General features: G+C 40.9%; 1 protein-coding gene across 2 annotated transcripts in view; it reads right to left on the reverse strand.

Annotated features, from left to right (window-relative positions):
* The window catches only part of HPSE2 (heparanase 2 (inactive)), a 2071112-nt gene that overhangs the window by 865398 nt on the left and 1191514 nt on the right, over positions 1-14200 (reverse strand). For both annotated transcript variants that reach the window (XM_069239663.1, XM_069239662.1), the window contains exon 4: positions 3840-4013. In XM_069239663.1, coding sequence (XP_069095764.1) covers positions 3840-4013 — 174 coding nt within the window. The remainder of the gene's footprint in view (positions 1-3839; positions 4014-14200) is intronic.

Here is a 14200-nt window from a genome sequence, read left to right on the forward strand (position 1 = left end):
AAAGCAGAAGTGGCTCTATGGCTCACCTTCCGAAGGCTTGGTTTCAATATTTATACTTACGAAGGCTTGGTTTCAATATTAAGATACTTTGAGCTTTGGAGCCAGGATTTCTGGAGGTGCTAGAACCAATCAGTGTAAGTTGTTGATTAACTTTAACAAATTAGTACCACATTTATATCTGTGGTGGTAAGATGACCCTTATTGAGAAGGCCTTGTTTTTTGTCTTGTTTTGTCATTTTGGGTAGCTGTGGATTTTGAGCCCTTTCTCAGCTTGGACCTAGGCAAACCTGAACATTTTTTAAAACTAGACAACCAGGGTAGTCAAGGGGTGCATAGCTTGAATGGCTCTCATCAGGTATTTTTTACCCACAATCCCCTGCATATCTCAAACTTTGCCTAAAATAACATATTTTCCTGGCATTTCTATGAGGAAAAGCCATGGAATCTGCAGGCAGTTGCAAAGTTCCTACCATCCAGCGTTCCCCCACGTCTCCCAAGAAAAATGGGGACTCACTTGTGTGAGTGGGCCGAATGCCATGACAGGAAAAGGCCCAAAACGTATTGTGGAGACTTCAAAATTATCTATCACAAAACGACCTGGTTTTGCAAGGGCAGCATCTGCATTTTTAGTCCTGGGTTCAGCGGCTATCTATGGAAACCTACCAAATCCAGACAGTTCTAAATACTAGGCACCCGGGGGAGTCCAGGAAAATGTGTCTTGCATGGATCCCTCAAAGTATTCTTACCCAGAATACTCTGTAACAATATAACATTGAATAAAACACATTTTTTCAGTGAATTTATGTGATGCAAACTAAGTGAATATACAGGAATCCACAGAATTCCTACCACCCAGTGTTCCCCCACTTGTCCCGATAAAAACGCTAGCCCACTAGGATAGCCTGGGCAGAGCGTCCGCATCAGGAATGGATCACATATGGGTCAACAGTAGTCCTCATGCAATGACTACCATTGACGCTTGTGTGATCCATTCCTGTCACAGAAATGCAAGGAAAATGTGCTGGTTTGGTAGTTTTCCCTAGGTGCTGCCTGAGCTAGGGTCCAAAATCCAGTGCTATTCGCGTAGGAAAAAAGGGTCAGTTTTTAGTGGAAAAATGTGATGCACCCATGTTGCCTTTTGGGCCATTTCCTGGTGTAGGCACTAGGTCTACAAACTCAAGTGAGGTACGATATTTATTGGGAGATGTGGGGGAATGCCAGGTGGAAGAAGTTTGTGGTCCCAGCAGATTTTAGAATTTTCCATCACAGCAATGTCAGAAAAATGTGTTTTATTTTCAGTAGAAAAATGCAATGCGTTCATGTCAGTTTTCGGCCGTTTCCTGTTGCGGGCACTTGGCTTACCCACAAATGTGAGGTACCATTTTTATTGGGAGGCTTTAGGGAATATAGCTCCCCGGAGATTCCAGAACCTTCCATCACAGAAATGTGAGGAGAATTTGATTTTTTAGCCAAAGTCTGAGGTTTGCAAGGGATTCTAGGTAAATAAACATGGTGAGAGTCACGCAATTCAGCCCGCCTTGGTTACCCCTTCATGTCTAGTTTTAGAAAATGTACAAGTTGGCTAGGGTTCCGTAGGTGCCGGCTGAGCTCAGGTTCAAAATCTAGAGCAACAAACACTGGGTTAGATTTCAGTGAAAAAATGTCAAGCATCCATATTGAATTTTTGGCCGTTTCTTGTCGCCGCCACTGGGCCTATCTACACAAGTAAGGTACCATTTTTTTCGAAAGACTTGTGGGAGAACAGAATAGTAGAACATTTGTTATTACCAATTGGATTTCGCTGCATTTGTGCCATTCAAGTGTAAGCCAGTGTAGAAGAAATGAGACATTTTGAAAAATACCCCCTAAATCACATGCTAATACTGGTAGCCACAAATTCAGAGATTGAAATGACCACTGCTCCTAAACTCCATATCGCGTGGCCAATTCAGAAATACATAGGTTTCCATTTTTCACTTTACATATTTCACTATATGAATTGGTCTATACTTTGTGCTCAATGAAAAACCATTGCACAGTGCAGCTCAGTTGTTGGCTCTGGGTACCTTACGCTCATGGAGAACCTGAAAGCCCTATAGATCTTCACAACTAGAATTGTCTAGTGGACGTTATGGTATATTGCTTTTATAAATCAGCCATTGTGATAAAAAAAGAAAAAAGGTACAGACGAAAATGTCGCAAATGCCTATTTTTTCCGCTTATTTTTAATATTTCCTTATTTCAGTTATTTTTGCACAATTTAGAATTTCTTCCAGTGTTCAGAAATCTATAGTTTTTCTGGATCACCTATGGGTTTCACACTGGTTTCCACCACAAACTGGTAGTAGGTTAAGAGCACAAAAATAGGAAAATATGCTACCTCTTAGAAAAATGACACAACTGTGGTACTAAATTAGGTTTTTTGATTTAGCTCTGTATGTTCCTGGAAGCTCGGAAGATGGTGACTTTGGTATAGCAAACCGTTTGTGGGTGGCATTTTCAGCAAAAAAACACACACATTTATCAGGAGCACTTTTCCCTATCTTTCTTAAAAAACTCAACATTTTGCTATATTTAGCTTATTTCTCAGTCCCTCCAGGGGAATTAACAACCTCTGGGTACCTTTAGTATCCCCAGGATGTTGAAAAAAGGACGCACATTTTGTGTGGATACCTTATGTGGAACAAAAGTGATGAAGCCCTAAGTGCAAACTACCCCAAGTAGCCAAAAAAGAGCTCAGCACAGGGGGGCCCAGCAGCTAAGGGGGTTAACAAATGCTCCTGTACCCTAAATCACATAAAACCAATAAATAGACATGAAGGAGATGGCGTGGAACAAATCAGAGGGCATTCAGCGGAACCCTCTTTCCCTTTTGGTATTTTAGCCCCACCACAAAAAAATACAAATTGGAGCTGATAGGAGAATTCTATTTTGTCAAAAAGAATGACAGTAGAGAGAAGGGATTTTTATGGCCTTCATAATGTCACTGGAGATGTCCAAGGCTTCTTTGTCACTGAACCCTTATACTAATATTGTTTTTAATAATGTCCTGCAACAAAGTAAGGACACCCAAGTGACACATGGTTCAAGAAAGGTAATCTATGCCATTTAAACTACTCCAAAAGATTCAATAGCGCAATGAGATTGTGAAGGCCCTGCTATAGCGGTCTACAGTTTTAGTTCCCTATCGTGTAGGTAGAAATTGTAACCAAATGTGTTTTTGCCCATATGGCAGGAACAACTTTGTTGAAAATGCCTGGTGGCTTTTTTTTGGATTTAAGCTACACACTCCAAAAGTGGGGATGTGGTTCTGAAACACAAAACACAATGCCCCTAACAAACAGTTAATTTTGTCCATTTGTGGGCATCATTAGCTCTTCCTGCTACACAAGGGAAGGCAAAACCTGCTTGTTAAGGCCAGCCCCCAAAGGGGGAGGCCTCACAGTACTGGCAGCCCTGTGGTGGGTGGGGTGTCCATTAAACGCCCACCTCTAAATGAGGCAGTAGAGCAGCTGGTTTCGGTGGAAGGACATATCTGCCAGTATATAGCAGTCACAATTAACGGTTATCAACCCTTGAAGCTTTCCATTTTCATCACTTACATGACAACATGTTGCACCATTAAACATGAGACAGGTACACAGACTTAAAATGTGAAATGTAGTTATACAGTTTTGCTATTTAAACGAATTTACATAGGCTTGTTTCTACAATTACAGCAATGCAGCTGTTAAGTACAATGGTTAACTTGCAGCACACTGAGATATTTCAGTTTGCTTATATTTCTGTCTCAAAGCATTAAAAAGTAAAAATGAAAATGTGAAAACTACTTTACTTACCATTTCCTAGTTCCCATGAAATATTGTATTTTTTGCTGGCACTGTATTTCAGGAGGCTAAGAATGCTGGAACTATTCCACGAGTTAGCAGGGTTGCGACGAAGAGCATTGAGTCCAAAAATTAGATGAAGTCCAGAGCAGTCTGCAAAGTTATAGAGTTTATCTAGAGACCTGGCTGGGAAAAAAACAAAAAACGCTTAGACTCCATTTTTAGGAAGTCAAACTTCTGCACACCTGTCGGCTTGTATCAACATTGTAAGGGCCTGATTTAGAACTTAGGAGATGGAATACTCCTTCACAAACGTCAAACGTATTTCCATAGGAAATAATGGGATCATAATAGGCGGTCGGGATATCCGTCACGTTTGTGACAGAGGATTCCCCTCCGCAAAGTTCTAAATTAGGCCCTAAATTGGAAGAGAGTTAACATTTTCATAAAGTTGCTTCTTATGAGGTTAATTGTCGCCTTCCTCATATTTAAATACAAGCTGTCGGTCAAAGACTCTAATACTTCACATTGTTCTTTAAACAAAAGAAAACGTTCTGGGTAGGCAAATTCCTATTAAAGAAAACTAATTGAAGTTCATGGCATCCAAAGTTTTTTAAGTCACACTATGCTAATAAGGTGCACTGTTTGAATTCGCAACATATAGGATGATGTTCCTTAATAGATATGTTGGGCCCAGTCTCAACTTTTCTCTAAATTCCTCTTAGATGCTCAAAAAATCAATTGCAAGAGCAATACTCTAATCTTGATGTGCGTAATCAGGACTAACAGAATTTCACCCTCACAAATATGATTTGTGAAATCAGAAATTCTGCCAGTATGGTGGAATTTCTACAATTACTCATTTAGGGCTAGGAACAGATTGTAGGCATTTGTAGGTTGGCTTACCTGCATAAGTATGTAAACACCTAAAAACTCATACATTTGTTGATGTACATACATATGTTACTTTATTTAACAGCTTTACATCGCATAGACAAGACCAGTGGATGGCAGGGTGACTTATAGAGGAGCAATTTCACAAGACAACTAAGGCATATAACACAGTTGCCTAAGAAGAATATCATAGGGTAGAACATGCAGTTCAAACTGTTGCTTGTTGCATATGCGACCTCTGACCTATAGCCCCCAAAATATGGCATATAACTTCTGTTTCACACAAAGCTTAATATACTACCCTGATGTTTTGGTTATGTTAGCTACAGTAGCTCATCTATACTCTACATGTATGCTGCATATGTATATCATTGATGCCAACAACTATCTTTATACTGCTATGACAAATCTAATAGGTCCTGCAACCAATTACACCTGCTATTAATTGTGACACAATATCTTTCACCCTGCACATCATGTAACCATTTTTTCTGTGTGAACTGATCCAAAAAGGTGAATCCACCTATGGCTTTGGGTAGAGAGGATTATATCGACCAGGGAGAAGCGACTCCAATGACAGTGGAACTCACCCCAGACACATGGCTGTGTTTTGGGCGGCGTAACTGGTGTAGCTGCACTGGGCGCTGACCTGGAGGGGGGGAACCGACCTCGGGGTGAGGGATGTGTTTGATTTTTTAAAAGCACCTGCTGCAGAGTCCCTAGTGCCTCCAGCTTTCAGGCAGTTATAAAAATGTCAAGATAACTTTTGTGATTAATGTTTCTGCCAGAGAGAGAGATGGAGTTTTGTCTAGTGGCAGTTTTGTCTCGCCCTAACTTAGCAACGAAGGGTTAATATGCCTGCTACAAAGAACAAGTCTGTATGCTATGCGGATAGCTGAGTGGATTACTAAAGCCAGCCTTTACCAGAGGTTTAAGATGAAATGTATGTGAGAGAGAGACTATGGTGAAATGAGAGGCACTTTTGCAAAGTGGTAGTGAGGGAATCTGAGGAAGAGGTCAGGATGGAGGACACCGAAAAGATTGTCACACAGGATGCCACCAGCACTAAAGTTAGCCCTGCCCAGATGTAGTCATTACAAGCCATGAGCCTCATAGGCCTGGTTTCAGCCTCACCTTAGCTCTAAGGCATGTGTAGCTCATCTCCTGTTATGGTAGATTCTCTAGTTATTGTAAATTAGCGCTAGACTGTGTAGGAAGGAACTATACCAAATAATACAATACTCATTTTATATTTTTTATATGGTTTTTATTTTTTGGTATTGCCAATATGCTTCTTTAGTTTTGGTAATGCCAAAGTATTGTGATTTGTGACTATTGTTGAGCTTATGGTAGATTTCAGACTGGTGCACTTACCAAAAACAAGTTCAGGCTCTGGCAGGACTGACTGCCCATCAGTTAATATATGAGGGGAAGGCCGAGTGGACATTTAAAATGTTTCTGTTCTAAATGGGAGGTAGGTAAGTATGTATTCCTTGCTGCCCGGGGGGAAAAATAGGAATCTACTGGGGGTGGCAAATTATTTTGACACAACAATAGATTAAACACAGGAGGAGAAAGAATGCATAACAATATATACATGAATATGCAATATTTACAGAACTACTAGCAAAGGCGAAAATGAGAAAATAATAGGTCTTGGGCATTAGTTGACATAGTCATTAGCTAGTCATAAATAGTAGTAATGCTCAAAGAACAGACTCTACCAGTCTCTTAAATATTTATAGAATGGGTTTGAAATATTGGCAAATGCAATTGAGTTCCACACCTCTAGTTCACTTCTGAGAAGGATTACTTTAAACGTATGGTTCTATTAAAGGCGTCATTTGGAGAAAAAAATGAGTGTCAGTGCTCTCAAGGTGGTGTTGTCCACGCAAGATGACTACTTTTGCTAGGATAATTCAGGATTGCAGCCATGTGCATGATACATGCTTGCATGAACTACTCCTTGCTTCAGTCGGAATCCACCTTAGGGACTCAGAATCAGTGAGATTTGATCAAACTTTCTCAGTCGCATGGCCAAGCAACAAACGTCAAGAAGTTACATGTTCTTAAATTGCATGGTTATGTAAATTTTACTCGTAGTCACATGAATGTCTCATATGAACTTTTTACAAGATCTCCATGTAGAGAAGATTGTCTTAAAAAAACGAAACATAGCCAATATATTTCAAATAACCCATGACTCATAATCTTGACTCAGCTAGTCAGTATTCAAACTAATTAAAAATAATTTTGTGGGCCAGGTGCTCAGTATTTTACATGCATACAAGCCTCCAATCTTCGTAGGTATTGGATCACAGTTTTCGCCGAAATGTCTCAGTGCTTCACAACCTGTCATAAATAGAGTCCTTTTACCCATTTCCACATGTATCCATTTGCTTTGTTGCCCTGGGAAGGTCTCAAATGAGCTTAGCCCCTTATCCCAAATGACCAGAAAATAGACATAACTGTCTACCCTGCCTCTTCTCCCCCGGAGCACAATATAATCTACAATATAATCTACCTTAGCTCATTTCTTGGCTTTGTTGGCCCACCTAGCAAACTCCCTTGCTCTCCATGTTACTGCAGTTGCTGTCTTGGCTATCACTTAGGCAATGTCCAGAAATTAACTGCCTTCCTTCCTTGTTTTAGGCTGCTGAAGCAATCCAAGGGAACACACCTCAGGGGTATTTAATTATTTTCTGTTAGTATGCCTTCAAGTTGCACATCGATTTTTAATAATCTGCAATTTGGGGGCAATCCTAGACCTTGTGGAAAAAATCTTCATGAAGTCAGTCACATTGTGCGAGGGCATGCAAAGGTTTCTATTACTATTACCTTATTTAGTTTCTGGGTGGAGGCAAGTACGTTTGGCGCAAAAAATAAACTCGGTATATTTAAACCTAGTGTTCCTGGATAGTTTATGAGTGTACACTAGAAATGTGTTCTATTCCAATTGTTCGGGCCCCGACCCAGATTCTTTAACCAGGGGCTTTTTTTTGTTTTTATTTGCCATTATTTTTAAAAGTATGTGGTTTAGCTGATTAACCCTTATTTTATCTTATGCACCAGTGATTGCACATATGTTGGTAGTGAATCAACTCTAATAGACAAATGGACATGTCAATGTGCTATTACTTTTGAAGAAGGAACCTTACTAACTTATTAAACACACCCTGCTTAGGTCTCATCACGAGTCAGAGAGAAACACTGCTCAATCCATGATATCAATGGCACAAGCAGCAGACAATTCTCCAGAGAAATGTATGTTAATGTCAAACAGTACCAAGACAACAATAAAGTTCTCAAAACACTTTAGAAACAAAGAAAAAATCTAATAAGCAAAAATGCATTAAAATGATTTCTATCACATCAGGGGAACCAGATACATACGTTTTTTAAAGTTGGCAAGTGCCATTGAAAAATATCTCTTCTCTGTTGATTGGGTCATAGGCTGGAATTCAGGCTTACTGTGACGCAGTGGTGGTCGGACACACTAAGGGCCTCATTATGAGTCTGGTGGTTGGACAAGCCGACCACCAAGATTTCCACCGGCTAGCCCAGTGGAAACTGTGCCACGGCACTGGTCTTGGCTCCACATGGAGCCAAGGCCAATGTCCTTGCACAGGGGAGCTCCCCAGCACCTTCGGAATGCGCACTGTGTGCAGTGCGCATTCTGATGGTGCTGGGCAGGGGTGGACCCATGGGCTTGGGCAGTGCATGGTCCCCCCTGTGGCCCCCAGCAATGGATTTCCACCAGCCTTTCCATGACGGTGTCACTGGCAAGGAAAGTCTGACGGAAAGCTGAGGCAATACACGCCGATGCTGCTGCACGGCGGTATGTTCTGAGTGGAGACTCCGCGGTACGTCTATAATAGTACTAAGGCACCGACCAGCAAGCGCCCGGGGACAGACGCTGTAAACACGCCAACATCCTCACCATTTAATTGAAGAGAGGCTGAAGAAACACATAGTGGCTCATACAGAGTATCACCAATACAATTAAGTTGTCCCTTAATAAGTCCTGATGAGGCCTAAACTTGGAGGCCGAAACGCATCGACACATGTTTTTGCGAGATTGAGTCCTTGAAAAGGTTCGAATTTTGTAAATATTCGGGCCTCACCACACTAGATACCTTCGGGAAGAAATTTAGAAGGACTTTAAGAGAGGTCGCGACATAGACCATCAATCATCGCTACATAGTGGATTACAATTCTAAAAAATATCAGTAACCACTTTTCCAAAAAACTCGACATTAGGGGACAACCCCTACTGAAAGTTTGCTTTCCAAAGAGGCTGCAACAGTAATACAGCAGTTACCTATGGGACTAAATGTTGCACAGTCAAATTTTGTACCGTTATCTTGTTTATGTATATTTTTTGTTTAGTTGGTATACTAACACCATATATGTTTAAAGGCTAATGAGACATTCTCGGCTTTACTTTAATTGATAAATAAAATTTGGGAAGTAATCTAACCATGAAAAATGTATTGATCACATTTTTTGATAACGAATGATATAATCTATCCCGGCTTGGTTGAACCCCCATTGGTTTTGTCAGTTTTGTGCCCAGACAAATCACGGGTTATTGAGTCATCCTCTATTTTTGATACAATTAGGTCTCATCATGAGTCAGAGAGAAACACTGCTCCATCCCTGATATCAATGGCAAAAGCAGCAGACAATTCTCCAGAGAAATGTATGTTAATGTCAAACAGTACCAAGACAACAATAAAGTTCTCAAAACACTTTAGAAACAAAGAAAAAATCTAATAAGCAAAAATGCATCAAAATGATTTCTATCACATCAGGGGAACCAGATACATACGTTTTTTAAAGTTGGCAAAAATTACCTAGGAAAAGTGAAGTGCCATTGAAAAATATCTCTTCTCTGTTGATTGGGTCATAGGCTGGAATTCAGGCTTACTGTGACGCAGTGGTGGTCGGACACACTAAGGGCCTCATTATGAGTCTGATGGTTGGACAAGCCGACCACCAAGGTTTCCACCGGTTAGCCCAGTGGAAACTGTGCCACTGCACTGGTCTTGGCTCCACATGGAGCCAAGGCCAATGCCCTTGCACAGGGGAGCTCCCCAGCACCTTCGGAATGCGCACTGTCTGCAGTGCGCATTCTGATGGTGCTGGGCAGGGGTGGACCCATGGGCATGGGCAGTGCATGGTCCCCCCTGTGGCCCCAAGCACTGGCTTCCCACCAGCCTTTCCATGACGGTGTCACTGCCATGGAAAGACTGACGGAAAGCTGAGTTGTAATCAGCCAGGTGGTGCTGAGTTCAACTCGGTCCGTCATCACTCCATCCTTGGATCACCAGCCCAGTAATGAGGCCCTAAATAAGTTGTTCATTTCAAAGCTCTGACCTTCTGACTTAACCCATATTTAGAAAGTCAGAATCCTGCTGCAGGGTAAGGTCCATGGTTGAAGCTAGTGAGAGTACCTTAAAATTGGATACATCAGGCCAAGTTCCCACTAAAGATGTTGGGTTTGTTATTAAAAGCTATGAGCAGGACTAGGCTGCATGTCAAAGCTGTCTGCGTCGGTCCACTGCTGAGGTAGATTTGCCTCCTCACCCGTCTAAGATTTTATCACATGATTTAATCAACTTTTTGGTTCTCAAAATCCACTGGTGTAGCCAGGTTACCAGGAAGGGCTTCATGACGCAGTATACCTTTTCAATTATGTCCAACGGAAACAGAGAGGCAAAAAGCTCCAAGCAGGATAAACCTGATCTTCTTGCCCCTCTTACATTCACCCTCCCAGGGCAAGTCTCAGCACATTGTCCCAGTGCCCACGAAAGTAAAAAACTGACTGCATGGCACATTTCTCTACAGTTTGCAAAATCCATCCTGATCACTCTTGTGGGCATCATGTTCTCGGGGTAGGCTTTCAAATAGTAGCTCCACCTTCAGCCAGGTTTCCTGTCAGATCCAGTCCTCTATGGTCAGCAGAGCAATGTTGGAACCAGGTGCTCTTCTGCTTTTTATCTTTCTTGCACAGGCAAACTGGAGGTCACCACCAGGCCCTGTGAGAGCAGGTCTGTTCCCTGGTTGCCAGCAGCAGACAGTAGTCATTGAATCTTCTTTTGTCAAACAGGGCCTTCTTCTTCAGGTATAGTCCTCTTAGGTCTAAGAATGTTCTGAGGAGGTGATGATGAGGTGTCATATTAAATTGTACCACAGCTACTGATTGGATACATTTTTCTATCCAGTCCTCTCTACTTTCTCTCCCTATGCCCACCTCTTAATGTAGCACTTCCTCTTCTCTCAAAAATTGCCAAAAGTGCTAAATCCAAAGTGTCTAAGAGCTCCCATCACAAGGATCTCTGGTTTTCTGTAAACCACTACCCTGTTTAGTTGAGGTCTCCTCCATCCGTCCGGAGAAAAACTGTTGAACTGTTAACCAACCCTCACACTCACCGGGATTAGTATAAAAAATTTGAGTAGAACTTTGGGAATGAATGGGGGAAGAGCCTGTCAGTAGCATTTAACATTTCCAAGTAAAAGACAACTGGTGTGAAGGTTGTCCTTTAATCTGCCAACTGGTACACCTCCCAAATGGAAATGGTTAATTTATATTAAGGGCCTCACATTGGCAGCTCAACTGCCTCATGGGCTCTGAGGCTGTGGTATTTGCTTCTGAAGAACAAGGTCATTAACTCCAGCCTGTCAGCCAGTAATATATATTGACCTCTGAAAGTGATATAACTGATAAAACTGTCTCTAAGCAAGTTTTGGCTCAGGCATCACAAAGTACAATTTCAAGGAGTTACTTTTCCCCGAAAGTTATCAAAAATCCAATTTAATCTTTAAACTACATTTTGAAAATGGAACAGAAAATAATTTTGATTCTTTTCTAGCTCCTTCCCAGCCAAAGGTAAACATTAAGAAATTGAATTCCACATAGACTTGCTCCTGAAGAAATATTGCTTGAACGTACACAGTAAAAAACAGCTTGTTAACAATTAATCCCAAAGTGGTCACACTAATCCAAATGCGTATGGTATCCCGTTTTCGAAACACATTGACTCAGCCCTGTAGGCTTACCAAGTACATTTTAGGCATGACTTATTAATATGTCAAAAATTGTATTTTGTGTATGACAAAGGCAATATCTCTTTGCATGTGTCACTGCAGTGCTTTTAAACTTCAGCCCAGCCAAAGCACAGTAGGTGGTGCTCCTGGCAGCCATACATTTTTGTCCTGTATGTGGACAGGGTAATGCACATGTCAGCCCACATATGACATTTAACTTCAACCACACTATCTACCATTTCCTTACACCTAATTTACATTAAACCAAGTAGGTGAAAACAATTTTGACAGTACCTTTCTTATGGAGAGAGGGCACTCAACAGAAGCATCATATTGCACAGTGTTATAATATCAGAAAAATAGTAGGTCCAAAAAAGACAATGTATCTGAGAAGACCACATAGAAAAGGGATTCTACACATTTTCGCTAGATTTAGAGCATATCACCATCATACAAATATCATTTAAATATTATTTAGGTACTTAATGGTCCTTTAGAATTTCACTTAATTCAGTTATTATATTTTGAAAAATCAAAGGGAACGAATGTGGTGCCCATTTTATTTTTAATAACTAAGAGGGCCTCCAACATCAACTGCAGTATACTCTCCATAGACATCATATCAGAATGTACTATTCAGAAATTAGGATCCAACACGATAATTAAACATTTCTACAAATCTCCACATCAACATGCCACATCAATTTGTTAGAAACAGACCCAGGGAAATTAAAATGAGATACAAGAGAAAAGAGAAACACTGGATTTCTCCACTCTGCCTCAGACCACTGGGCACTGAAATCTACTGGTTGTAACGGCTATCTAAAGACAAGATTAATATTATTCCATACCTTATTGCAATGCTGAGTCAAATATCACTTGGTATAAAAACAACAAACCTTCATAATACCTATTGTCTTAGACTCTCTGTGCTCTAGTGGCAAGCACCTATTTCTGGAAATGGAACATAAATATTTTCTAGGTAATCAGTAGATTTAGACCTTTGACATAAGTCAGTGACAAAGGCAACCACATTCTGTTTTTTGTGAGTACACACTGTCTGGCTCTGTTACAAATTCAATGTTGTCTTTTCTTAAACCTTAAAAATGAAATGTAACAAATAATAAGTAGACCTATATTGCTCATTCCCCAACACGTCCTCTACCTTAACACCCTATTATTCGTGTCATGGACTATTGCAAAACTCTCTTTCACCTCATGAAAACAGGATCAAAAACAAAAAAATGCCACAAAAATATTGTTCTGTACTCCTTCAAGGTAAACTTAAATTCAGAACTTCAACTGTCAGAGTGTGTTTCCGGAGCACAGCTTTATCCTTTAAAATGCTGTTGTGCATTCAGCTTCACCATCCAAACATGATTTTAAAGGAACACAAACCGTCTCCAAGGTTTCCTTGGGTTCTAAAAGCAGGTCTTAGGTGCAGCAATAAAGTCTATCAATTGCATAGCACAGATGCCCTGAACCATGAGGAAACTTATACTCAACAGCTTTCAAAATGTCTGCCACCATTTCCAAGCAGCATGAGAGTTCAGTGGATTCATAGGAAATTCAGTTTGCATTCAGACAACAATAAGTGTGTCCTTCAGAGATGTTAGTGCTTTCAGTATTGAACTCAATTGTAGCTTTAAGTACAGGTGATTCTGCATTGTTTCATAGCTACAGTACAATAGAAGAGGAGGACAACTTAGATTCAGTTAACAGCAGTCTTGATTTACCCAAAACAGGTAAGCAGTATTCAGTATCTATCAAAGTATGCCATTCAACTGACCTGAATATTGCTGCTTCCTTTTCTATTGTGAGAGTGCTTTGACTTGAAACGCTGCTTTACAAAATTCCTGACAGATGTTGTTGAAATTCAAATTCCTTTCTTTTTAGATCTTTCAGAGGTTAACACTACCGTATGGTTTCCTAGATGTATACATTTATGTTTGCCTGCTCCTACTGGCATTCATTTGGGTAGTGCAATTCTTTCTGTAGAAGCAAGGATTAAACATTAATCACTAAAATGGTGCAAAATAAAAGTGGTTACATTAGAATCACCCAGCCATCTTAACCCTTCTCTATCAACTTGTTGGCTGATGAGCAAGCCTCTTTACATGCTTCACATCCTTACATGTCAATGATGCTTTGCTTCAGATCACAGCTTGATGCACATGCTGAATCAAGTGATGGGTGGGCTTACTGTGGGCAGCTAGCCAATCCTGGCCACAGGTGGGAGAGAGCAAGAAGCCTCTCACGAGTGACCTTTGACCCTTGTTGGCCACTGGTACACTCCCCAGGTGCACAGCGTCCCTCACCTGTCCCGTGTCTCCCCTCCCCGCCCTCGCTGCTTCCCAACTGCTCGAGGCTATCCCTGGTGTCTAGTGGTAAGCCTTAGATCTGTGACCGTCTTCTGTATTTTCTGTTTT

Source organism: Pleurodeles waltl, chromosome 6 (assembly GCF_031143425.1).
Source record: "Pleurodeles waltl isolate 20211129_DDA chromosome 6, aPleWal1.hap1.20221129, whole genome shotgun sequence".
Classification (NCBI taxonomy): Eukaryota; Metazoa; Chordata; class Amphibia; order Caudata; family Salamandridae; genus Pleurodeles; species Pleurodeles waltl.